The 26,920-nt window shown below is 41.6% G+C and overlaps 1 protein-coding gene across 1 annotated transcript in view; it reads right to left on the bottom strand.

Annotated features, from left to right (window-relative positions):
• The window catches only part of LOC124619750 (lymphoid-specific helicase-like), a 161,727-nt gene extending 135,027 nt beyond the window's left edge, over positions 1–26,700 (bottom strand). Inside the window, exons 1-2 of the mRNA XM_047146329.1 lie at positions 26,468–26,700; positions 26,309–26,375 (exon numbers count right to left, since the gene is read on the bottom strand). Of these exons, the coding sequence (XP_047002285.1) occupies positions 26,309–26,342 (34 nt within the window). The 5' untranslated portion in view covers positions 26,343–26,375; positions 26,468–26,700. The remainder of the gene's footprint in view (positions 1–26,308; positions 26,376–26,467) is intronic.
• Between the last annotated feature and the right edge of the window lie 220 nt (positions 26,701–26,920).

Here is a 26,920-nt window from a genome sequence, read left to right as displayed (position 1 = left end):
AGCTACAATATAGCAGGTCAGCAACTGGAAGCAGTTAATTCCATAAATTATCTGGGAGTAGGCATTAGGAGTGATTTAAAATGGAATGATCATATAAAGTTGATTGTCAGTAAAGCAGATGCCAGACAGATTCATTGGAAGAATCCTAAGGAAATGCAATCCGAAAACCCGAAAACAAAGGAAGTAGGTTACAGTACGCTTGTTCGCCCACTGCTTGAATATTGCTCAGCAGTGTGGGATCCGTACCAGATAGGGTTGATAGAAGAGAGAGAGAAGATCCAACAGAGAGCAGCGCGCTTCGTTACAGGATCATTTAGTAATTGCGAAAGTGTTACGGAGATGATAGATAAACTCCAGTGGAAGACTCTGCAGGAGAGACACTCAGTAGCTCCGTACGGGCTTTTGTTGAAGTTTTGAGAACATACCTTCACCGAGGAGTCAAGCAGTATATTGCTCCCTCCTACGTATATCTCGACAAGAGACCATGAGGATAAAATCAGAGAGATTAGAGCCCACACAGAGGCATACCGACAATCCTTCTTTCCACGAACAATACGAGACTGGAATAGAAGGGAGAACCGATAGAGGTACTCAAAGTACCCTCCGCCACACACAGTCAGGTGGCTTGCGGAGTATGGATGTAGATGTAGATTGTTATATTCTTGAAGTAAGAGGGTATTTTCACCTGTCTCATATCTTGCACACCTGATGGAAGAGTTTTATAAAGGCTGGTTCTCCCAAGGCTGTCAATAGTTCTGATGTGATGTTATCTCTTCCCGGGGTCCTTGTTTTGGCATAGGTCTTTCAGTGCTCTGTTAAATTCTTCTGGCATCATCACATCTCCCACCTATCTTCGTCTATGTCCTCTTCCATTTCTATAATATTTCCATTAAGTACATCTCCCTCATATAGATCCTCTATATACGCCTTTCGTCTTTCCCTTCTTTGCTTAGGAACAGTTTTCTACCTGAGCTCTTGCTATTCATACAGCTGCTTCTCTTTTCTCTGAAGGTCTGTAGTTGTCCTGTAGCCTGTGTATCTTTCTACTAGTGAAATATACTTCTTGTGGTATCACATACCTGTACCACATCACGGGCATCAAAGCTGGCAAGTTTCCATCAGACACCAATAGCGACCGTGCAGGATCCAGCGGACCCAATGGAGCATTCCCACTGAGCCATGCCTCCAGTGGCTCTTAGACTACGAGCTCCCCCTGCCGCTGCAAATAGGATGGCTGGCGGCAGACACGCAGCCTACTCACACTCAGAGTCACTTCGCTACGTGGCGCTATGCAGATGCCGCCTAGTCACGGCTCCGACACCATAGTTCGTGCTTTAGTTCAGAGAGCCTCATCTTTGTTGATATAGTGATAGCTGAACTATTTCTTGCTGCATTATTTGTAATAAGTCTTCATATGCTAGGAGAAATATAAGTTAAGTAAATATTTTGTTTACTGTGTTATCTTGTTTGCTAATCATTTCTGCTCCTGCCTGGCTTTCCTATGATGCCCGCTGCCGAACAACTTGCCTGCCCACCTCTCCTTACCATTCCGTATGACATCTTACACAACACTTCTAAATCCTTACATATGTTCTCTAGCCATTCCTGCTTATCCATTTCACTTTTCCTGTCAGTCTCATACTTGAGATGTTTGTACTGCCTGAAGCCTGCTTCATTTACTGCATTTTTATATTCTCTCCTTTCATCAATTAAGTATCTCCTAAGTTACCCAAGTATTTATGGGTAATGTTTCTGAATAATGAGATATCAGTCCCCTCCCGTCTCTTCACTGGTGATGTGCTCCTGAAATATGGAAGGGAAAAGAGAAGGCGGTAAGTAGACCGAGATCATTCCACACAGTCATCACACTGCACAGTATATTCTTCACTATCGTTTAAAATTAAAGGCACTAATCAGACGTTTCTGATCAACATCTAATTACACTTCAAATAAAGCAAGGGAAAAGCTATATTAGGAGTTGGAAACAATGTGGTAGCCCACAAGGTTCAGTATTGCGTCGACTTTACTTACTACAGATTTACCATAAACTGTAATGTTCCCGCTCACACAAGGATACTGCTACAGGAATTAAACACAACCACTCCTCAGACACTCAAGACAGCAGTGGCACAGGGTTACAACATTAAATTGATTAACTCAATCTTATAAAAACTTGTATGACACAATCCCAAACAAATTATTACTTATTACAGAGACCACACAGAGAGAAATGAGCATACACTGCGAAAATTTTCATTAGGAAATTCCTAAGAACCAAAGTGGCTAAGAAACTGAGATGACACCAGCAAATGGACAAATAAAAAAAAATGTGACTTTGCATTCAGAAGTCTCTTACTATGACTTGAAGTTAGGAGTATTTGTGTCTTTCAAGATAGTACTGCTTTACAGCATAACCGTCACAAGATATGCAGCTAATGCAAATGTAATATTTATTCTACAGAGGTGTGCAGAAATAATATTAATGCAAGCCCATAACACTGCTACCTCTTCAGAGACCTTGTGATTCTCAGTCATGTGCTAGCATTTTGTTAGTTAATGTACTTGTGTTAACATGAGCCTGCAATGGGTTCTTCTAACACTTAACGTATAATTTGGCTCATTCCAAATCCCTGGAAGCTGGGTCTCCTTCATGAAGGGATGTAGAGAAAGTAGAGGGAGTAATTGCAGCTCACAGAAGACCAAAGTTCCTGACACAAGAGACAGAAGTATCGTGCAGTGGCTTGACTCTTCCCGCATCCTTTAAGGCTCTCCACAATGAGATTTACAGTACTTGTTGTAGAATTATCAAATAAATGAATCTCCAACAAGGTAGGTGGCAGACACTATTAGAGAGGCACTGTGCATCATAGAGGTTTGTTGTAGAAATTCTGAGAGCTTAATTCCAAGAAGAGTAACAGTATTTTTGCTTCCTCCCACACATTTCGCATGAAATGACCACATCACATTAACTCAGAAAAATCTAAACTTACATGGAAGCCTATTAATGCATTCTTTATGCGCACTATTCAAAAATCGAACAAGAAATGAGAAAAATTGAGAATGTTATAAGAAGCATCTTTCAGCACATACAGTCATAGATTGTGGAGTAGATACGTAGAAACCGCACAGAGCACTAATGTAGTTGTGTGGCATCAAGGCAGTCTCTTATGTAAAGCGTATTAGGCTACAAACAAATTTTGTCAAAGACAAACCCAGACTGCGTGCTTATGCTATGTATCAGTGGGCAGTAATAAGACAACTATACTGTGTTTAAAATGAGTAGCGACTCTTGACATTTGGCTCACCAGAGGGCACATGACAGCGTCACCCAGGTAACACCAATGGCGAGCCAGTTTTCCCAAACACGCCACCAGCAGTTCGGTTGGTAAAGCACCCTGGTTGCCACACTAACAGGTCGCGCCGTGCATAGCTGCACCTACGTACATTAGCTCTCATTGTAAGGTGATATTTTCTGGTGCTAATAAGTGTTCTGCAGTAATCATGTATTGAATCAGCGTTTTATGTTGGTGTCACATTAACAAGGACAGTGGAGCATGTCTGAACATGAGATTCGCAATAAAAGTGGTCGTCCAAGAACATGTTCACTGGGTGTGAAGATAATTTTGTGCTAAATAATGTTCCTCCGAATTCGACGATGGGTCATTCCATGTCAGTTCAACCAGGGTCTCCAGCTCATAGTCTCAGATTTGACTGAAATTCAGTACACTAATTCTAACACGTGTGGAACACTCGTGTACAAAGTATTAGTTCCAGAATTGTTATGAGTTGTGAAAGAAGGTGGCGTGACCCGGAAATTGCAACCTGCATCTGGCAATCTATCTTCAGACCCAACTTCAGGTCTTAATAACTTTGGTACTATTCCGCAGAGTCCAGTGAAATTTTTACAACCCAGTAACATCTATTTAGAGAACACACTCCATGAATCAAAACACCAACAACATATTTCCGAGGGAAAATAAAAAAATTCCAAAATGTGATTTAAAAAATGTAATACGTTGAAAGGTACTTATTGTAGGTGCCCTCTGTGCCAAATATAATTCACTCAAAAAGGGTATAAATTTTTTTTTTTTGTAAGCTTAATGTGGCCTAAACACACACCGAACTCATCATACCCATACCAGTCACAAAACTGAGATACATGCACACGAAAATACAAAAATTTGAGAAATTACCTGAAAAACATGGATTTCCGAAGTGTGGTAGCACAAAAGGGACAAGTGGTATCCAAGCCAAATTTCACACATTGCATAAGTAGACCATAATGATGTTGTTGTTGTTGTGGTTCTCAGTCCTGAGACTGGTTTGATGCAGCTCTCCAACCATAATGGTATATATCTCAAAATTTCCGCATGTTATTGCAAGATATTTGTGTACAATGGAAGTTGACAGATGTACTTGGTGATGTGGCCATTGTTCCACAACACAATTTTGTAAAAACATATTGTAAACTGTTCTGCCTCTTCTTATCCTCTCCCACAACTGTTTAATCACCAAGCAACAAAAACATATTGACAGATTCACACAACCTATCATTAATGTTTACCGCACCTTAACTGCTAAAAACCAGTCGATTGTGCTTCGAACAAAAGTTCTAACACACTTTAGCTACTGTACTCTGTACACTGAGTGGCAAATTGTACTGACTTCCTGACACTGTGGTAGGAACTGGAACTGTCATAAGAATACATTCAAAAGGAATCCAACACCTGTCTGCCAAACGTGACCAATGAAATGATCTTGTTGGTCCTGCTGGTGTCATGAAGTTCACAAATACATCACCTTCTGCTTCACAGCGCTCTGCAACACATCCTAAGTACCATTTGTCATCATAAACAGCAATAACATAGCAACCTGGTTGTATGTTGCTGCTTTTGCTTCTGAATCCTGAGCCAGACATACTGTGAAGACACATGTTGTGCATGAACCTATAGTTATAACCGGACAGTCTGCTCAACTGCACATTGTCAGAGTCTGCTGGAGAGAAGTGATGATGGCTCCTTGTGCCTGCAACAGTTTTAACGTATTCTAGTCTGCTTTTAGCAACTCTTCAGCTGATTTCACCTCATCTTTCAAAACATAGACTGATTGTATGCCAGAGATATTTTTCTGTACCCAGGTAAATAATTGAAGAGGTAGGGTGCTGCAGACTAGCTCGTGATGCCATGCATGGTAGCACCAATACCACCACATACATTTTTACCATGACTTGTTGTGAAAAAATTCCATTCTGCGTGAATCTGAAAATCACGGTAATGCATGCATAAATTTTGAGATTTTTACAGTTTTTGTACTGACTAGTTGCCCCATCACTGAAGTATTTCACAAAATGTATGAAAGGCAGCTTGTTTTTCACATATGGCATGACAGTGTGAATGTAGGCATGAACTGCAATGGCATCATGAATTAAACAGTCACTAAAAACGCACAGGTTCATGACGTCACCTGATTAACCACTATAGTAAATCGCAAATGGCTGGAGAGTTGCTTGACTGTTGTCCCAATGATATCCTTGGATGGCACCTTGAACTATAAATGCATAATTTTCAGAAGAGTCTAGTATTACTATAATTTCATCTTGTTTCAAATTATCCTTACAAAACTGGAGATAAGCCGATTGTGCTGTTGCTGTGTGTGGTCAGTTTGTCCATTTTTTGACAACACATTTCAACAAAATCTGCCACTGTACTTTGCTTCGTTTCAAGACTTGTGCGATCCATGTGTGTCCATTGTTTATAAGAAACAAGTTCATCCGTCATCCATAAGGAGTTCACCATACAGTTTGTTATTCATGTGTTCTGCAAGATTTGCCTTACCAGGACACTTTTCACACCTGTGTATCACGCACTGGTATGTCACACACTAGCAGCTTAATTGCACCTTTGTAATCCAGGTCAGAATCCTCTATAGCAGCAAACCTCAGCTTTGCATTTTGATGGGTCTCTCATACACAAACATTGTGTGTGCCCCTTGCACTTACAAGCACAACCCATTTTGGCCGAAGATTGAAAAAAGATGATAAACCTACTTTGGTATTGGGATACTTTTCCTTGAATTCTACATATAGTTCTGATATGTTGCACAGCAACAGTCTTTTTTTGCATATGTACACATACATTTCCCATTTTCACCGTTACACAGTCTTTTTTTCCAGTCATTATTTTCATAAAACTCCGACACTAGCACCTTTATTTCTGAACTCAACTGCTTACCCTGAGCCTACTGAAATTGTGGAAGCATTCCTTGGATTGCTTTTATTTTCCTAGCTTGCTTTACCATATATGTAGAAACATTGAATTCCTTTGCAGTGTAGTCAATAGACCAGCTGGAACGTACAAGGGTAAGAATAGCTACTTTTTTCTGGCGTGTGCATATGGCACATTTTTGTTTCAAATCATGCACAATTTTGTCCAAATCAGAGGACTTCTGGAATGATTTCTGTTCCTTTTGAGCAGATAGTTCTTCCTCTTCCACCATTAGTGTGTCAGCTATTTTGTGTTTTAATTCCATTTGAGCTTCTTGTAGTTTTCTTCTACCATAGCTGGGCCTGTCTCTTTCCCCAACTTTGTGTGTCTTCATGGGAGACGAACCAAGAGCAGTCACGGAAGTGTTTAATTGCTCATCTGCTGTGGTTGTAGGTGGCTGATACTCTTCGTCACTGTCATGTAAATTATCGGATTATTCTTCATTTTTTAGCATTGTTACACACCTTGAACATAACTTTTCTCCTGGTTTCATGTTAAGTCCCATGCACTGATTCACTTTCAATACTGATCTTATATCAATTTCTCGGAGGCTACACTTCACTGTCTTCTTATGAATCAAAAACGGATCAAAACAACTTCTTTGTAGGAGAGAATACTTATCCAGAAACACTTTCATATGATGATAAACACTGAAGTTTCCTGGAACTGTACTTCTTGTGCCCACAGGGTGTATCCCGGATCTCCATAGCAACAAATCTTGGTCCGATTCATCCAGATCATACAATACAAAGCGAATGCCACATTTTGTTCCATATGTTATTTTATGACATTCAGATGCTTGTGCTCTACCAATACTGCAACTTGTTTGAACAAAAGCACCACTAGTACACTCTTCCGCCTCCATACTGACTTTCCACAACAGTACTGACCAGTCTGAACTAGTATCTTAAAAACATGAGTAACCCGTAATTGTTGCTTGTTTCCTCTGTTGTTCCTGCCTAGCAATGACTTATTCTGTCCCTGAAAACTACCATTGTTTAACTTTTGTTGCCTAATGGTTCCCAACAATTGCTGCAGCTTTATCTGAAACAAGCTGTCTGCATCATCACTATTACTTGCTAAATCGTGTTAAAAGAAACGTAACCAAATACATATCTGTCAACTTTTATTGTACACAAATGCCTTGCAATAACAATTTGAAACTGTGCCACATATTATATTATGGTCTACTTATTGAGTGTTTGAAATTTGGCTTCGATATCACTTGTCCCTTTTGTGCTACCACACTTAGAAAAATCCATGTTTTTCAGGTAATTTTTCAAATTTTTGTATTTTCATCTGCATGTAACTGTCTGTGTGACATATGGGTATGATAAGTTCTGTGTGTGTTTAGGCCCCATTACGCTTACCACAAAAAAAAGTTTATACCCTTTTTGAGCGAATTATATTTGGCATAGAGGGCACCTACAATATGTACCTTTTAACGTATTACTTTTTTTTAATCACATTTTGGAATTTTTTATTTTCCCTCAGAAATATGTTGGTGTTTTGATTCATAGAGTGTGTTCTCTAAGTGGATGTTACTGGGTTGTAAAATATTCACTGGACTCTGTGGAATAGTTCCAAAGTTATTGAAGACCTGAAGTTGGGTCTGAAGATAGATTGCCAGATGCGGGTAGCAATTTCTGGGTCACGCCACCTTCTTTCACAAGCCATAATTCTGGAACTAATTGACAGGGAAACTTTAAAATTTTGTACATGAGTGTACCACACTTGGTAGCATTGGAGTGCTAAATTTCAGCCAAATCTGAGACTATCAGCTGGAACATTTTCTCAAACTGGTTGAATTGATATGGAATGACCCTAATAGTAATGGACAATGCACCGTTCCACTCTGATGTGATGCATAAAGCTTCAACAACGCATTAAGGAAAGTGAATATTTTGCTTTGGGTACAAAGAAATGTTCAGAACTGGTTCAAATGTCTCCCCTATAACTTAGAACTACTTAAACTTAACTAACCCAAGTACATCACACACATCCATGCCCGGGGCAAACCCGCGACCGTAGCGGTCATGCGGTTTCAGACTGTAGCGCCTAGAACCGCTCAGCAACTCCGGACGGCAAAGAAATGTTCCGTTTGATAAAGGTGAACACAACTTGTGTAAGGCAGAGTTAATGGAACTTCTGCACAAGCCAAAAACTCCACTCTGCCAGGTAAATGAACTGGCCAGTGCTAAAGGGCATAGTTAAATCAGGTTTCCTCCATATCATACTCATTTAAATCTTACTGAGAATATATGAGCCTAGGTTAAGAGTAATGTGGCTAAGGAGACATGTATTCACAAAGGAGTATGATAAGTTTTGAGTAATAAGTATTCACTTGTGCCATGTCTGAACACAGCAGAGCTGTGCACTACCATTTAATGCAGCTGAAATTTTAACAGGATTCTAAAACAGTGTCATTAAACTAACAACTGAGAGCAGGATAGGTCAATAGTTATGAGAAAGCCCATTCTCAAGATTAAAACAAACTTTTAACTTCTTCACTTGTACTGTTGCAAAACCCACGGCAAATCTTGTTTCACCAACTACTAATGGTCCTAAAATGTTACATTATTTTATCTAAAAAACTGTTGAGTATCGCGGCAGATATGGAAGTTTCACATATGGGCAATTCCGTGTCAAGTGGTCTAATATCGAGAAATGTTCCCACATGACCATCATGGATATTGATGAAATTTTGTATGAACATTCGCACATGTTCTCAATGTACACTGGTAAAGTTTCAGTTTCAGAAATTCAATACTTTCGGAGATACAGTCACTTGTTTAAGACCATAGCACAGCTTTCTATAGTGCTTCCTTGAATTTTCAGAAACTTTGATATGAGATATCTCTGTAAGTATTTGCATGAAAGAAATAAAATTTGGCCATCTTATACAACTTTTAGAGCTCTTTAAAGTAAAATATTAAGAAAAGGATTTCTGAGCAATTTTCATATAGATAATTTGAAGCAAAGTTGGACGAAAAAATAGCTGTTTAAAAAAAATGCGAACTTTAGTTTTTTAAATCTCCAAAAGTAATTGTGGGATGTACATGAAACTTTGCACACCATAACTCACCAACACAAGGTCTTAGAATATAAAATTTCATTCTCCTATTGCTTTCCATTATTTCACAAATCTAGGATGAAGTTGCAGATTTTTCAAAAAGTGCTAAAAATGGGTATGTTTATTCAAATTTTTCAAAAAAGTGTTTTCTCCAAACTCTTCTGAACTATGGTCATTAGAAAGAGCATATGCTAAACTATCTAGAAAAGTGGATTTGGTTTTGCAATGCAAGCATATAAGGCCCTAAAAAGTAGCATCATCAATGAGGCGCACTGGAAGTTTGAACACATTTTTTCTGGCACTCAAATTATACCTGAAACCTTTTATTATGCCTAATAAATGTTTATTAGTGCCTTGAATAATTGAAATAAAAAGATCTGGTAAATAGACAATCGTAAGTGTTCATCTGCATAAAACTCTTCTCATTAGTAAAAAAGAGAGAGAGAGAGAGAGAGAGAGAGAGAGAGAGAGAGAGAGAGAGAGAGTATTCATTGAATAGTAGCTTCATATTTTTTGTACTCCTCAAAATTGTAAATATTTACAGGTGGAAAATGGAGACCTAATTTTTGGATTCAGTTGTATAAAACATTTTTCCAAAAAAGAATCGGTTTGCTTGAATCATGCATCAAGTGATGTAAATTTATCAATCAATATTGCAGAGATGTTAATACCTAGGTGTTGTAACCTGTGAATTTTTGTCTTAAAGTTATTAGGGAAACATGTGAAATTGGTCGGTTAAACATCTAAGAGTTTTAATTTTGTATTTAATCACACTTAAATGTAGCCTACTACCTTGGTAAATACGTAACCACTAGTTTCACAGAGAAAATTCACAACATTCACTGTTTATAGAAAATATAATGGCAACAATTACTTCAACAATCAGATTGTTTCATTATTGTGAGCCTTGTTTGAACAATCAGTATTTCAGTGGTGTGTCTGCAGCATAGTGAGTGGGTTCTCTTGACTGAGTGTGGCTTGTTAAGTGATTCATAAGACCATCAAATGTTTTGATTGTGTCTTTTATAGCATATATCTCTTATTAGATTTTTTCGTTGGTGTTATACATTGTGTATAATTTCATTCAGTAGCAATTTGTCTGAAATTTAAGCAGATTATAATGTGCACTTAGAGGCCAAATACATTATTTAGTTACTGATTAGAGATAGATGCAGAAGGGAACAGCATACCTTTCTGCTCAATTGGGCAAGGAGATAGTGGAACAAAATGCCATGTCACTTTCTTTGCCAAAAAAGTTGCTTTAAAATGGTTTGCAGATTTTAGTGATGAGGAAAAGAGTTGTTGGTCCGACGTTCTGATGCAAAGCTGGACAATACCCCTCAAGTTTGCCTACAGCCCTGTTATTGACACAATATGAGAGGTTACAAAAAAATGCTTCAATCCCTTTGGGAAGGTGAATCTAATGTTAAGGCAGGAATTCGCACTCTTGATACAGAAACAGCTAATAAGGCTTCTAATATGTTGAAGAAGCAGCTTGTTAATAACATAAAGCCAGGTCAGAAAATTTGTCCGGCTTGCAGGACTACCTTAAATAAACACTTAGACGAAGCTTTATCAGCCTCATCATCACATTCTGATGAGGACTTTACACCAAAAGAAGAATTAAATAGTAGCTTATTGTCTATCGGTATTTCACCCCTGAAGAGAACAGTAAGCTACAGAGATAAGCCCCAATATGTGAAGAAGAAAATTCAAAAGGCTCAAAATGTGATTAAAAACAGAATTGTAAATGCAGTGGGAGTAAACCGACGAATTGAAGATGCTAGTGATATTAAGGAATGTGGAAACTGCCGACTATGCACATTTGCTGACTGAACTGGAAGCCAAGATGCAGAATGCAATTCATAAAGAACAGATGCAAATTTTAACCTTGGCACCTGTAAGTTGGACAGTCAGACAAACAGCAGCTCAGTTCAGCGTGTCCGAAAGAACGGTGAAGAATGCTCGGAAGCTTAAGAAGGGCATTCTGGCTCTTCCCAAAAATAGGCAAAGAAGGAAATTACCAGCAGAAGTTGCTAGTAGAGTGCGAAATTTTTTTGAAGATGATGAGTAGTGGGGTGTGCCCTGGAAAAAAAGATAGTATTTCAGTTAGACTTTTAGATAGAAAGACATACATGCAGAAAAGATTGTTACTTTGCAATGTATGTTATCTATAAGAATATAAATGGTCCAGAAATAGGGTTTTCAAAGTTTTGTGAACTTAGACCCAAATGGTGTGTAACAATAGGATCAGTTGGAATGCATGCAGTTTGCATCTGTGCAATTCACCAAAATGTTAAGCTTATGTTTAGCGGAGTTGGTATACGTGAAAATTATAAGGAGATTCTCAGCAAGGCAGTTTGCAGTTTGAACTCTAAACAGTGCACGCTACATATCGCTGTGAAAGGTGTCCTGGGCCCGAAGCTATAACATCTGAAATTGCCAGCTATTTCCTAGATCATGAGCCACAGGAAGTTATTGTGTTTAAGCAATGGATACATACCGATCGGGCCACACTGGACACGAAGCAAATGGTTGGTTGGTTGGTTTGGGGGATTTAAAGGGACCAGACTGCTAGGGTCATCGGTCCCTTTTTCCAAAGACAAAAAACACCCACAGAGAATAAAAACGAGTGACAGAATAGAGCACAGACGACACGTAACAAGAGAAACTGAGACAAAGACCAGACAAAACGAACTAAAAGCACACAGAGTGTGACGGTGGTTGGCCGACCAGAGAAATAAAAAAGGAAAAGCCAACCACTAGAAACACATTAAAAAAAACAATTTAAAACCGGAAGCCAAAGGCCAGAATCAACACAAAACAATAAGAGAAAAACAGAAACACTCAGAGTAAAGAATAAAAACCCCCTGCCCGAATAAAACGTAAAACTAAGTCAGCCATAGTCGAGTCATCTGTTAAAAGGGCAGGGAGCGAGTCAGGCAGTGCGAACGACTGCCTGAGCGCGGCTAAAAACGGACACTCCAATAAAACATGAACTACGGATAAAACGGAGCCGCAGCGACATAGAGGCGCGTCCTCACGGCGCAATAAGTGGCCGTGCGTAAGCCGAGTGTGCCCAATGCGCAGCCGGCAGAGGACAACAGACTCCTTGCGAGAGACCCGCAAGGAGGAGCGCCACACACCGGTAGCCCCCTTGATGGCCCGAAGTTTGTTGCGTGAAGGCAGGGCGCGCCATTCAGTGTCCCAAAGGTCCAGAATTTTGCGGCGTAGGAACGCTCGCAAATCTGTCTCCGGGAGGCCAACGTCCAGAGATGGTGCACTAGTTGCCTCTTTCGCCAGCCGGTCAACATTCTCGTTGCCGGGGATCCCAACATGGCCTGGGGTCCACACGAAGACCGCAGAGCGGCCGGAACGCGCAAGAGTATGCAGGGACTCCTGGATAGCCATAACCAGACGGGAACGAGGAAAACACTGGTCAAGTGCTCGTAAACTGCTCAGGGAATCGCTACAGATGACGAAGGACTCACCTGAGCAGGAGCGGATATACTCTAGGGCTCGAAAGATGGCGACCAGCTCAGCAGTGTAAACGCTGCAGCCAGCCGGCAAGGAACGTTGTTCGAAATGTTCCCCTAGAGTGAGCGCATAACCGACTCGACCAGCAACCATCGAGCCGTCGGTGTAAACAATGCCAGAGCCCTGATACGTGGCCAGGATGGAATAAAAGCGGCGGCGGAAGGCCTCTGGAGGGACCGAGTCCTTCGAGCCCTGTGCCAAGTCGAGCCGAAGACAAGGGCGAGGAACACACCACGGGGGTGTACGCAGAGGCGCCTGGAAAGGAGGCGGAACAGGGAAAAACCCAAGCCCGCAGAGAAGCTCCTTGACGCGTATGGCGATCGGACAACCCGACCGGGGCCGACGTTCCGGCAGACGGACGACTGACGGCGGGAACAGGAGACGATAGTTAGGATGCCCAGGCGAGCTTAGAACATGGGCAGCATAAGCGGCTAGCAAACGTTGGCGGCGGAACCGCAGTGGAGGGACACCTGCCTCCACGAGTAAGCTGTCCACAGGGCTGGTGCGGAAAGCACCAGTGGCAAGGCGTATCCCGCTGTGGAGAATTGGGTCCAGCACCCGCAACGCAGACGGGGATGCTGAGCCATATGCCAGGCACCCATAATCCAGACGGGACTGGATTAACGCCTGGTAGAGCCGTAACAGGGTAGAGCGGTCGGCTCCCCAGCGGGTGTGGCTCAAACATCGCAGTGCATTGAGATGCCGCCAACACGTCTGTTTGAGCTGCCGGATATGAGGCAGCCAAGTCAACCGGGCATCGAAAACCACCCCCAAAAACCTGTGCGATTCCACCACCGAAAGAAGTTCGCCGTTAAGAGAAAGCTGCGGCTCCGGGTGGACAGTACGTCGCCGGCAGAAATGCATAACGCAGGTCTTGGCTGCCGAAAACTGAAACCCATGCGCTACAGCCCAAGACTGTGCCCTACGGATAGCGCCCTGTAGCTGACGTTCAACAGCTGCAATGCCGGGAGAGCTGTAATAAAGGCAGAAGTCGTCAGCATACAGGGAAGCGGAGACAGAGTTTCCCACGGCCGCAGCAAGACCGTTAATGGCTATTAAAAACAGACAGACACTTAAAACGGAACCCTGTGGCACACCGTTCTCCTGGACGTGGGAGGAACTATACGAGGCCGCGACTTGCACGCGGAAGGTACGACACGACAGAAAATTGCGGATAAAAATCGGCAGAGGACCCCGAAGACCCCATCCATGAAGCGTAGAAAGAATGTGATGACGCCACGTCGGATCGTACGCCTTCCGCATGTCGAAAAAGACAGCGACCAGGTGCTGACGGCGGGAAAAGGCAGTACGGATGGCCGACTCCAGGCTCACCAGATTGTCGGCGGCGGAGCGGCCTTTACGGAACCCACCCTGAGATGGAGCCAGAAGGCCCCGAGACTCCAGTACCCAATTCAAGCGCCGGCTCACCATCCGTTCAAGCAACTTGCAAAGAACGTTGGTGAGGCAAATGGGACGGTAGCTGTCCACCTCCAGAGGGTTCTTTCCAGGCTTCAAAACGGGGATGACAATGCCTTCCCGCCACTGCGACGGAAACTCCCCCTCGACCCAAAGACGGTTGTAAAGATCGAGAAGGCGCCGCTGGCAGTCCACTGAAAGGTGTTTCAGCATCTGACAGTGGATGCCATCTGGCCCAGGAGCGGTATCAGGGCAAGCAGCGAGGGCACTGCGAAATTCCCACTCACTAAATGGAGCATTGTAAGATTCCGGGTGGTTGGTGCGAAACGAAAGGCTCCGACGTTCCATCCGCTCTTTAATGGAGCGGAAGGCCTGGGGGTAATTCGCAGAAGCGGAACTCAGAGCAAAATGCTCTGCTAAGCGATTTGCAATGACGTCGGAGTCAGTACAAACTGCTCCATTCAGTGAGAGCGCAGGGACGCTGACAGGTGGCCGATAGCCGTAGACGCGTCGAATCCTGGCCCAGACCTGCGATGGAGTGACATGGAGGCCAATTGTGGACACATACCGCTCCCAGCACTCCTTCTTGCCTTGGCGGATAAGGAGGCGGGCCCGCGCACGCAGCCGTTTGAAGGCGATAAGGTGGTCGAGGGAGGGATGTCGCTTGTGACGCTGGAGCGCCCGCCGGCGATCTTTAATCGCTTCAGCGATCTCAGGCGACCACCAAGGCACAGCCTTCCGCCGAGGGGACCCACAGGAATGGGGAATGGCAGATTCGGCGGCAGTAACGATGCCGGTGGTGACCGATTGAACCACCGCATCAATGTCATCGGTAGAGAGAGGCTCAAAAGCGGCAGTGGAGGAGAACAAGTCCCAGTCAGCCTTATTCAGAGCCCATCTGCTAGGGCGCCCAGAAGAGTGGCGCTGTGGTAGTGACAAAAAGATCGGAAAGTGGTCACTACCACACAGGTCGTCATGCACACTCCATTGGACAGACGGTAAGAGGCTATGGCTACAGATTGAAAGGTCAATGGCGGAGTAGGTGCCATGCGCCACACTGAAGTGTGTGAAGGCACCATCATTTAACAGTGAGAGATCGAGCTGCGACAATAAATGCTCAACGATGGTGCCTCGACCTGTTGCCACTGACCCACCCCACAGAGGGTTATGAGCGTTGAAGTCGCCCAATAGCAAGAAAGGTGGCGGCAATTGGGCGACCAGTGCAGCCAGGACATGCTGCGAGACATCACCATCCGGTGGAATGTAAAGACTGCAGACGGTAACAGCCTGTGGCGTCCACACGCGTACAGCGACAGCCTCTAAAGGCGTCTGGAGAGGGACAGACTCGCTGTGCAGAGTGTGAAGGACATATATGCAGACGCCACCAGACACCCTTTCATAAGCTGCTCGGTTCTTATAATAACCCCGATAGCCACGGAGGGCGGGGGTTCGCATTGCTGGAAACCAAGTTTCCTGGAGAGCAATGCAAAAGAAAGGGTGAAGGCTGAGAAGTTGACGGAGCTCAGCTAGATGGTGGAAGAAACCGCTGCAGTTCCACTGGAGGATGGTGTTGTCCATGGCTGGGAAAGGCGTGACGGGACTGGGAAGGCAGATTACGCCACTGGGTCACCTGCTGCCTCCGATGGAGCATCCGTGCAAATGCCATCCATTGCGTCCGCGGGACCGGCAAGAGCGAGGTCCTCAGCGGACGCCAGAATCTCCACCTCGTCCTCAGAGGCAGAGCTTGTAGGAAGCGGCGGGATCGGTGCCACCGCATTACAGTTGGTCTTGGGGACTTTCTTCTTTTTGTGCTTGTCACGCTGTGCCTTCGGCGCTTCAGGCTGCATGGGCTTCACTGGGTCAGTCTCAGGGACAGACGACGACCGCGAGGCCCGACGACCAGGGACTGGCGGTTGTTTCAACCACTTGCGGGCGTCCGCTTTTCCGCTGGTCGGAACTTGCGAAGGGAGGTCCCCAAGGGATCCCTTCCTGGCGAGAGCAGCCGAAGAAGTCTTACGCTTCTCCGGCTGGGAAGGGGGAGCTGATGTCCCCGAAGGTTGGGAGGGAGTTGCTCCTGAAGAAGATGGAGCAGGAGCAACAGGGTGTGAAGTGCCCCCCACAAGCAAGGGGGCCGGTGGATGCTGACCGATCTTAGAGCCGATTCGTGACGACGGGAGAACCGTCGTTGCAGCAGCGGCGTAGGTGGACGGCATTGCCACAGGATGGAGCCTCTCATATTTCCGTCTAGCCTCAGGGTAGGTCAGCCGGTCCAAGGTCTTATATTCCATTATCTTCCGTTCTTTTTGCAATATCCTACAGTCCGGCGAGCAGGGGGAATGGTGTTCTCCGCAGTTAACACAGATAGGAGGCGGGGCACATGGAGTATCGGGATGCGAAGGACGTCCGCAATCCCGACACGTCATGCTGGAAGTACAGCGAGATGACATGTGCCCGAACTTCCAGCATTTAAAACACCGCATCGGAGGAGGGATATATGGTTTCACATCACAACGGTAAACCATCACCTTAACCTTTTCGGGTAAGACATCACCCTCAAAGGCCAAGATGAAGGCACCGGTGGCGACCTGATTATCCCTCGGACCCCGATGGACGCGCCGGACGAAGTGAACACCTCGTCGTTCGAGGTTGGCGCGTAATTCATCGTCGGACTGCAGAAGAAGATCCCGGTGGAATATAATACCCTGGACCATGTTCAGACTCTTATGCGGCGTGATGGTAACGGAAACATCCCCCAACTTGTCACAATTGAGCAACCTCCGTGACTGGGCAGAGGATGCCGTTTTTATCAACACCGATCCAGACCGCATCTTGGACAAGCCCTCCACCTCACCGAACTTGTCCTCTAAATGCTCTACAAAGAACTGAGGCTTCACGGATAGAAAAGATTCCCCATCAGCTCTGGTACAGACAAGATATCTGGGCGAATACGTCTCAGTGTCACGCAATGCCTGTCGTTCCTCCCATGGTGTGGCGAGGGAGGGGAACGATTTGGGGTCATAAACGTTACCTTTAAAATGGGCTCTCGAACGCTTAGAGACTGCTGACGGCTGGCCGCCAGCGACAGATGATGTACCATGCTTCATTGCGGGTCATCCGCCCTGATGCCACCTACTCCGACCAAGGGCCCTCCCCACGGGCGCCACCCAGCCACAGCAAAGGCCACCTGGCAGGATGGCCATTGCCGGGAGTCCTGATGCCCCAGGGAGATGGGCATCTACTCCTTGGCATACGTGGGGAGTGAACGGCGCAGGCATCAGTAGAGCGATCCCTGTGTTGTCAGGGGGCTACAACCAAGAGGGTACATGGCGACCCCACCACAACGGACTGGCTACCGTGCTGGATCTTAGGTGCAAAAATGGCCAAGGTCGTCGTCACAGTGAAAAGAAACACTGCAGAGTGCTGCGTGGTAATCGCCCAATAGATCGAAAACGAGCGGGACACCATTGCAACGACGAGAAAGACGGCGATAGGTCTAATTGCACGAAGGATACAGTGCACCATGTAAGGTGCCCTTCCCCAATTGGCTCGCTCTTCGGAATAATTTAAATAGATGGAGGTCAAACCCAAGAGGGGACCATCACATAAGGCCGAAACGTTTGAGACTCCTTTTAGTCGCCTCTTACGACAGGCAGGAATACCGCGGGCCTATTCTAACCCCCGACCCCGCAGGGGGGACGAAGCAAATGGTAGTGGATGAATTTATTGACAATGTAAAAAATAAAATATGGAGTCTGTCATGCCATCATTACATTGCCAAGCATCAAAGCTTGCATCTTAAAGGCCTTAAATGTCATCTGAAAGACGAAGAGCTTGTTGTCCTAATGGATTTTGCAGAAAATTATTCTTTTATCATTCAGGATGCTATGCAAGGCTTCCACTGGGACAATAGTCAAGCAACAATTCTTTCATTTATTATCTACTTTTGTCAAAATGAGAAAGTAGAATCTTTAAGTTTTTGCATTATCAGTGATTGTTTGCGGCATGACACTATTACAGTTCACGTTTTTATTAAGGAGCTCATCAAATATATAAAAGCACAGTTTGCACAGATATCCCACATTCATTAATTCAGTGATGGCTCCAGTGCTCAATATAAAAATTTCAAGAATTTCGTAAATTTGTGCTATAATAAGAGTGATTTTGGAATGACAGTCGAATGGAATTTTTTTGCTACTAGTCACGGGAAATCACCTTGTGATGGGATTGGAGGTACAACAAAGCGGTTAGCAGCAAGAGCAAGCTTGCAACAGCCACTTAATGGACAAATTCTTACTCCCCTAGATATCTTTCACTTCTGCTCTGAAAACATTAATGGAATTAAATTTGTTTTCGTCAGTAAAGATGAAATTGAAAAAAATATTGTGTCACAAGAAGAGAGGTTTAAACTTGGACAAACTGTAGCAGGCACTAGAGAAAATCATCGCTTTTTACCTATTGATGAAACAACAATTCAGGTCAGCAGAGTTTCAAATGATTGTTCATCTTTTCTAGCTAAAATGGGTCACAGTAATGAAGGAGGCATATTAATGTCTGCTCTCCAACCAGGACAATGTGTTGCATGCATCTATGAAAACATGTGGTGGATTGGGAATATCTGAGAGAGCTCCACAGAGCAAAGGGATGCATTAATAAACTTTATGCACCCACATGTTCCAGCAAATTCATTTTATTGGCCACCAAGAAGTGACAAGTGCTGGGTTCTGGAACACCACATTATTGCAGTTATTCCAGCTCCATCAGTAAATTCGTCTGGCCGGCAATACACCATTCCTCTTGATATTCATCAGAAAATTAATGTAGCATATCAAAAATTGAAATAGGTTAGAGGAAACAATCTTAAGGTACCCAAGAGTGCCTTCTAATTTTACACAGGGCACTTACATAATTTTACTCAGGCTTATCAACCTGTGTAAAAAAAACCTTATCAGGCTTGGGATCCTGTGGTAAAGAAACCCACCCGTGGCTGTTGTTGCTAAGCTATCGGGCGTGGCACCTACAGCAATGGGAATACTGGTTTTCTCTGGTGAAATGAAACTGGCAGTGGTTAAGCCACCATGGACCATAGCAACTCATTTATACACTTCTTTTCCATCAGTAAGCTGATGTTGTTCATTAAACAGGCCACTAATAATTAGATGATTATGCAAATCAATTTTACAATTTACATTCATTCTTAATAATAATTTTGTGTGTGTGTGTGTGTGTGTGTGTCAAAAAGTGTCGAACTCGAGAGAGAGAGAGAGAGAGAGAGAGAGAGAGAGAGAGAGAGAGAGAGAGAGAGTTGGGGTGGGGGGGGGGGGGGGGTGGGAGGGGGGTGACAATTAAGAAATAACATTGTTTCTATTTTTATTCTTTTGCTATTCGGACTTAAGCTAGGTCCTATTCATCAGGACTTCTTATTTCAGACATTAATAAACATGTATAAGGCAAAATAAAATATTTCAGGTATAATTTGAGTGCCAGAAAAATGTGTTCAAACTTCCAGTGCGCCTCTTTGATGATGCTACTTTTTAGGGCCTTATACGCTTGCATTGCAAAACCAAATCCACTTTTCTAGATAGTTTAGAATATGCTCTTTCTAATGACCATAGTTCAGAAGAGTTTGGAGAAAACACTTTTTTGAAAAATTTGAATAAACATACCCATTTTTAGCACTTTTTGAAAAATCTGCAACTTCATCCTAGATTTGTGAAATAATGGAAAGCAATAGGAGAATGAAATTTTATATTCTAAGACCTCGTGTTGGTGAGTTATGGTGTGCAAAGTTTCACGTACATCCCACAATTACTTTTGGAGATTCAAAAAACTAAAGTTCGCATTTTTTTTTTTTTAACAGCTATTTTTTCGCCCAACTTTGCTTCGAATTATCTATATGAAAATTGCTTAGAAATCCTTTTCTTAATATTTTACTTTAAAGAGCTCTAAAAGTTGTATAAGATGACCAAGTTTTATTTCTTTCATGCAAATACTTACAGAGATATCTCATCTCAAAGTTGTTGAAAATTCAAGGAAGCACTATAGAAAGCTGTGCTATGGTCTTAAACAAGTGACTGTATCTCCGAAAGTATTGAATTTCTGAAACTGAAACTTTACCAGTGTACATTGAGAACATGTGTGAATGTTCATACAAAATTTCATCAAAATCCATGAGGGTCATGTGGGAGCCTCTAGACCACTTGGCATGGAATGACCCATATCTCTTATTCGGCAAAATACTCTCCTCTTTGAGTGGTATCATCTGCCAAAATCTTGGTATCACAAACCATTTATGAGATACAAGGGATTTACTAATATTTTATACTGGCTTTTTCACTGGTGTGCTTGTTCATGATGGAGTGCTTTACCTACATTCCATTTTCTTGACATTGGAGACGGACAGCGATATCCTTCCAATTTTAAAGAACAGTTCAATATATCATCTAAATTTCATATGCAGCTACATATAATCTAACACACCAGATGCAAATTCGTGGCTACTCATATTTTTCACTAATAACCAAGAATTTGTTACTGTACTTTCCCTAACATTGAAATATCACATTAACTATGACCATCAACGAAATGATAGGCAGTTCATCATAAAGCTAACGAATAAAGGTATAACATGTGCAAGAATCAGAGCTTATTCGTGAATAATTTCTTTACGATCGTTTGATAAGATTGCAGTTAGGTCGGCTGTCTGTTCAGGCAGTCAAGCAAGCTTGACAGGTCAACGTTCAGCACCCACTGGCACCGACACTACCACCATTCACTGTATACTCAACTGCCAGAAGTCGCAACTAATCTTAAATGCACTATAATCACACCAAGCCAAAACGTTAGCTTCAGGCATGTTCATTCCACTCCACTTTCACACATTTCCTCATATATTGAATGGCAATGTTCTGAGCGGCAGAACACAACTTTGGTACTGAAAGATACCCATTACTAAGGATCATATTTTCAATATCCTGCCAGCAGCCATAACAAAAATTTTATTGGAGCATTCTTCAAACAAACCATGTTTCACAAACTGAAGCCAAAAAAATGGTTGAAAAATTGTTAGGACTGATTTTTTCATCCCAACTTTGCCAATAAGTAGTACAAAAAACATAAAAGACACTTCCTATATTAATAGAATGCCGAGAAAAATGTTTTACATAATCCAACTATTCCCCTCACATAACTATTAGACTCAACTTTGTAGTTAACACACAGACATTTCTAAAACTTTTGGTTTTCTGTATTTTGAACTCAAAATTCAAAGTTTTGAGTTGTATTTCACAGGAACATCTGTTCACCATTTCATTCAAACTGGGGATAGCACCTACTAAACTTATGAAGTCATACATAATATTAGAAGCAATAGATGTATGTATTATTCCTAACAAATTATGTTTAACATAAAATCTGACTCGGGAAAATCTTCAGTGCAGTAATATGATTTGCACAGACGTGCTCTTAACATCTATGTTTAATGATACATGGCTACAATAGTCTAAGAATTGTCATATGCATTTCAACACATGCAGATGTCTGTAATAAGTTTACTATTAATTGATTAGATTAGATTAGGTCCAGTTCTTGTACAATAGACCCAAAAGATGAGACAATTCTCGTGGGTGTAGAAAACGTCAGAAAGTATAATAAAACATCTAAAGTAATACTTACTACAATGATCATTTGTTAGGAGACCGTCAAACTAGGCGAATACAATACAGTAAACTGGAAAAGCTAATATTTACAGAATTAATACACTATCAGAATGAAACATTGTTATGCAGCCATAACAAAATACCTAATCTTGACTGCTGTGACAAAGTGCTGTCAAAACTGAAATCAGACAGGCATTTTTACTAAAGCTTGCTCAACAGTCTCTGTTAAGATATTCATCTATAGAGTAGAAGGAGTTGCCTATTATCTGAATCCAAGTTTTTAATGGTTGCTGGCAATTTATTGAAAATGTGTGTTCCTGAATATTGGACCCCTTTTTGGACCAAGGTAAGTGATTTTAGGTCTTTATGTAAATTCTTATTCGTAGTATTGATACTATATATCGAGCTACTGGCAGTAAATAGAGATATTACTCGCAACAAATTTCATAAAGGAATAAATATACCGAGAAGTTGTAGTTAAGAGTACAAAGTTCCTTGAACAGGTTTCCGCAGGATGTTCTCGAACGTACACCACAAATGATTCTCATTACACGCTTTTGCCACTAAAAACTTATGTTCGGTTTGATAAGTTGCCCCAAAATATGATCCTGTATGACATAACAGAATGAAAGTGAGCGATGTATACAAGTTTTTTATTATATTTATATCTCCTACATCTGACATCATTCTCACTGCAAATACAGAAATGTTTACGTGCTTAAGCAATTCTGTGGTATGCCCTTCCCAACTGAATTTATAATCGAGTTGTAATCGCAGAAATTTGACACTGTCAACCTCTTCAATCTGCTTGTCTTCATGTGTTACACACGCTGGAGGAAAATCTCTTACAGGTTCTGAACAGCATATAGTGGGTCTTTTCAAAGTTTAATGAGAGTGAATTAGCTTTAAACCATTTATTAATGTCAATGAAAATTTGATTAGCCCCTATTTCTAAATTTGTACTTGACTTGCAACTTACTGCAGTGTTTGCATCATCTCCAAACAAAACAAATTTAGCATCTGGCAATGTAACAGATGAGAGGTCATTAATGTACACAAGAAAAAGCAATGGACACAATATGGAACCTTGAGGACCACCACATGTAATTAATTCCCAATCAGATTAAGACTAACTGCTTACTGTACAAGTACATCGTAACTACACCCTTTGTTAAGACAAACAATTTTGCAGCACTGCTGGCGACTGTAACATTCTAATTTACGTAAGAGAATGGTGTGGGTCACACAGTGAAAAGCTTATGACAGGTCACCAGAAAATGCCAGTAGCCTCTAATCTATTGTCTAATGAATTAAGTAAGAAATTCAAACTGTGACTTGGACAATATATTACTTGCAGTCAGATGCTTAAGGACACACTTGAACCCAACCTTTTCCAACATTTTTGAGAAAGCCAGAAAAAGTGAAATTTGTTGATAGTATCTCTTTACCCGCCCCCCCCCCTTTTTATGTAAACAGTCTTAATATCAGCATATTTTAGGCAGTCTGGAAATGTTCCGCTGATGAGAGATTAATTACACAAAATAGCTGAACAAAGAACTCAACTCACATGAGCACTCTTTCATTAACTTCATTATATGTTATCATAATAATAATAATAATAATCTTACAGAAGCAATAGACAACATCAAATTACAAAATATAAACAAAATTATATGCAGGAGTTATACGCACAATATTACAATAGTTTTATAAATAGTAAATAGACAAGAGATACAATATATAAAGTGAGGTAGTATAACCAAATCAATCAGAATGTACCAGAACAAAATACAGGAAAAAGTCAGAATACAGAATACCAAGACAGGAAAACATATTATACTAGAATACGTAGATTTTAAGGATTTTATGATGGATGAGTGTAATTTCCATTTTACTGAGCTTATTTATAAAGACTGATCTCATACTCCACTGCACTGTTCAACGAACCTGAAAACCCTAAGCTGTCAGTAACAGAAATGAAATACTGTAAGAGGCTTGCAACTCTACGTGCACTTGTAACAAAAGTCTCATTTATTTTTAGTTATATTTGTTATTCTTCTTTTACCGGTGTGTTTGTTAGGATTGCAGTACATGCTTGTTTCCTTCCTCGTCTAGTTGTAGTGTGAGCTGCTGCCTTAGGGTGTGGTCTGATATCTTCAAACGTTCTGTATCCAATAGGGCTAGGTCTAATTCCTGAAGATGAAGGTGTTGATACTGAAACAAACTCTTTTGGAGAATCACAGACTTCCACAGCCATATGCCTGAAACCCGAAAACCACTAATCACGTAGCTGGGTGTAAAAGCTTTAGAAAAAGCTCTACCAAAAATATCGGAGATACCATAGATACAGATAGATTTCCCTGGATGCGCTGTCATCCATTCTCCTGCAGCAGAATTGTAATATGCCTTCAGTGGACCATACACTGACTTATCAAGGGGCTGCATTTTATGGGATGTATGGGGAGGAATTGTCAAAAGAGTAATTCCATTTTCTTTTTCAAAATGTAAGGATTCCAAACTACTATGACTATCAAGATTGTCCATGATAAGTGCTTTGTGTTGCGCACTGCATTTTACATATTTATGAAAATGTTTTAAAAATAAAACAAAATAATCAGCTGTCATCCAACCGCTGGAATGAGTCAAACCACTGGTTCCAGGAGGAGCTCCATGCAGCACCCTATCCTACCAGTTCACACGTGGAAAGATCACGAAAGGTGGGATGTGGCCTCCTATAGTATTTATTGCACAACATGCTGTCACAAGTTCACCTCTCTCGGCAGAAGTCACTCGGCAGAAGTCACTTTTCCTACCTGTTTCTCTCCTCTTACACCCACAATTTTTCCTGGTTTGTGAACTGTAGTAAGACCCGTTTCATCTATGTTCCAAATAGATTCTGGCCCAAGAACTTCCCTAGTGATAATCTGGCGAAGATTATCAAAAAACTGTCTAACATTGTGTTTATTAAAGCTGCGTCCTCTGCTTATACTGGTTCCTTCTGGTGTACGAAGAGAAAGTTCAGGGTGCCTTCTCATGAAATCTCGGAACCAGTCATTTCCAGCTTTGCCCTCTTTCTTCCAATTTTCAGGAATTTTCTTTTTATTTTCAGAAGAAGATTGATATAGAAATGCAAGCACACTTTTTGCACTCAGGCCATGGTGTAATTTGCTTGCCGTTTTCAAGTATTCACATAAAGAAATTTCCTCCTCAGTTGAAAACACCTGAGACTTGTTGTATGTAGAAGAATAAGAAATTTCAGTATCCTGACTTAACTGCTTCCTAACATAACGTTTTAAGGTCATTAGTGGGACTCTAAATTCCTTCGATGCTCCTCGGAAACTTTTTGCCCCCAAGACACGCCATTACTGCAAGTTCCATATTTCTAGAGTCAATTTTTTTTCCTATATTTGACTCCCTCTTTCCTTTTATATGTAAGACCCATAGTTATGCAATATAAAGCAAAATTATGATACTTTTTGTTTTAATTTATTAAACCTAAGTTTCATTTTCACCCATATTGTATATTTCAAAGCATTATATTACAATAAAATGTCTATATATCATCATTTGTTGGGGTTTGTATGTTTTACAATAATGTGATACCAGGAAAACAAATCTTTGGGAAACATTTGAACAGGGACACTTGATCCCTGGACAAGTCTCACCAAGTTCTTGAGGATCAAGTCTCCCCATAAGACACAAGTAAACAAAATTGCTTCTGAATGCTCCCTAATGTACAATTAGCATTTATTTTCAGTTATACTTTACGCCTTAAAGTATGAACTTATATAGGAAATAGTTACCAGCATTATTTCTTACAGAATTAATATGTAAAAATAATTGGATTCACTTACCAAAATAAAAGTTAATTCCGTGAAAAATCTTTCTTTCCCTCCTACTGGACAGCAACAACAGTTAAACTCACCACCCTCCCCTACAGATTTCGCAAACGTAGCAATTCATTAATGTGCCCATAAGGTCTCACAAATATACAGCCTCAGTAGAATATTACCATATGTTGATGCATCATTAAATAATTCAACACTCTCGAAACAGAAGAAACATCATTTGCAAACTGGTAAAGATATCTGTTCACCAACCATACTATACAGCTCACCACGTCCTGACAATTGCTGGATGGTCGCTAGTTAGAACTACTCGAAACAACCTTTCGCATTAAACAGCATTGTATAGTGTAAGATTTTATAAAGACAATACCTGTGCAGTTAATATCAAGGCAAAAATACAGGTGGTTATAAAATTTAAAATCATGTGAGTAATGGAGAAAACGACGGAGGAGATACAAAGAATGTGCTAGTACTACAGTACATTACCAACTGCAATAATAAATGGGAGATAATTACCAATATTACTTGCGTCAACAGCTGTTAAATCCATTGCTAATTGTATTGGCACCAACAAATCTGCGTCCTGCAATCATTCAGACAACATTACAAAACAATGGAATTTTGTAACTGTTAAGTCAATCCTATAAAAATTAGTTTCACCTTCTTATTGCTTACTTCTGTATCCTGCAAACTTCAAAGCTTCCCGAACTTCACTAAAGACAAAACTTTTGTGTTCTCCACAGTAAAATACTAATTATGGATACAACACTTAACACACAAAGCTTAAAACGTTAACACAATGTCAGCTGTCAATTTGCTTCAATGTTATGCCAAACTGCGTTCTTTGTTCTTCCAACTAAAATATAAACTACAAATGTACGACGCGCCAAACTTTCGCGCACATGTTTCCAAAGATTAGCTTTAAAAGCTAAAGTCACCATAAAGCTCTTCTTATCGATTCCTCCAAAATCGTTCGAACATCCTTGCAGTTCTCAAAAGTTTGCAACCACATGTTTGAGATTTGAAATGTTAATTCACTGAATATTTCCATTCCCACTAGAATGACAACCGATACTCGATGCACATTTAGAACGAACGGAACTTCAGCAAATTTCACAAAGCATTTCA

Source organism: Schistocerca americana, chromosome 6 (assembly GCF_021461395.2).
Source record: "Schistocerca americana isolate TAMUIC-IGC-003095 chromosome 6, iqSchAmer2.1, whole genome shotgun sequence".
Lineage (NCBI taxonomy): Eukaryota > Metazoa > Arthropoda > Insecta > Orthoptera > Acrididae > Schistocerca > Schistocerca americana.
Note: the sequence above shows the minus strand (reverse complement) of the source record. Positions and strands in the feature narration are given on the sequence as shown.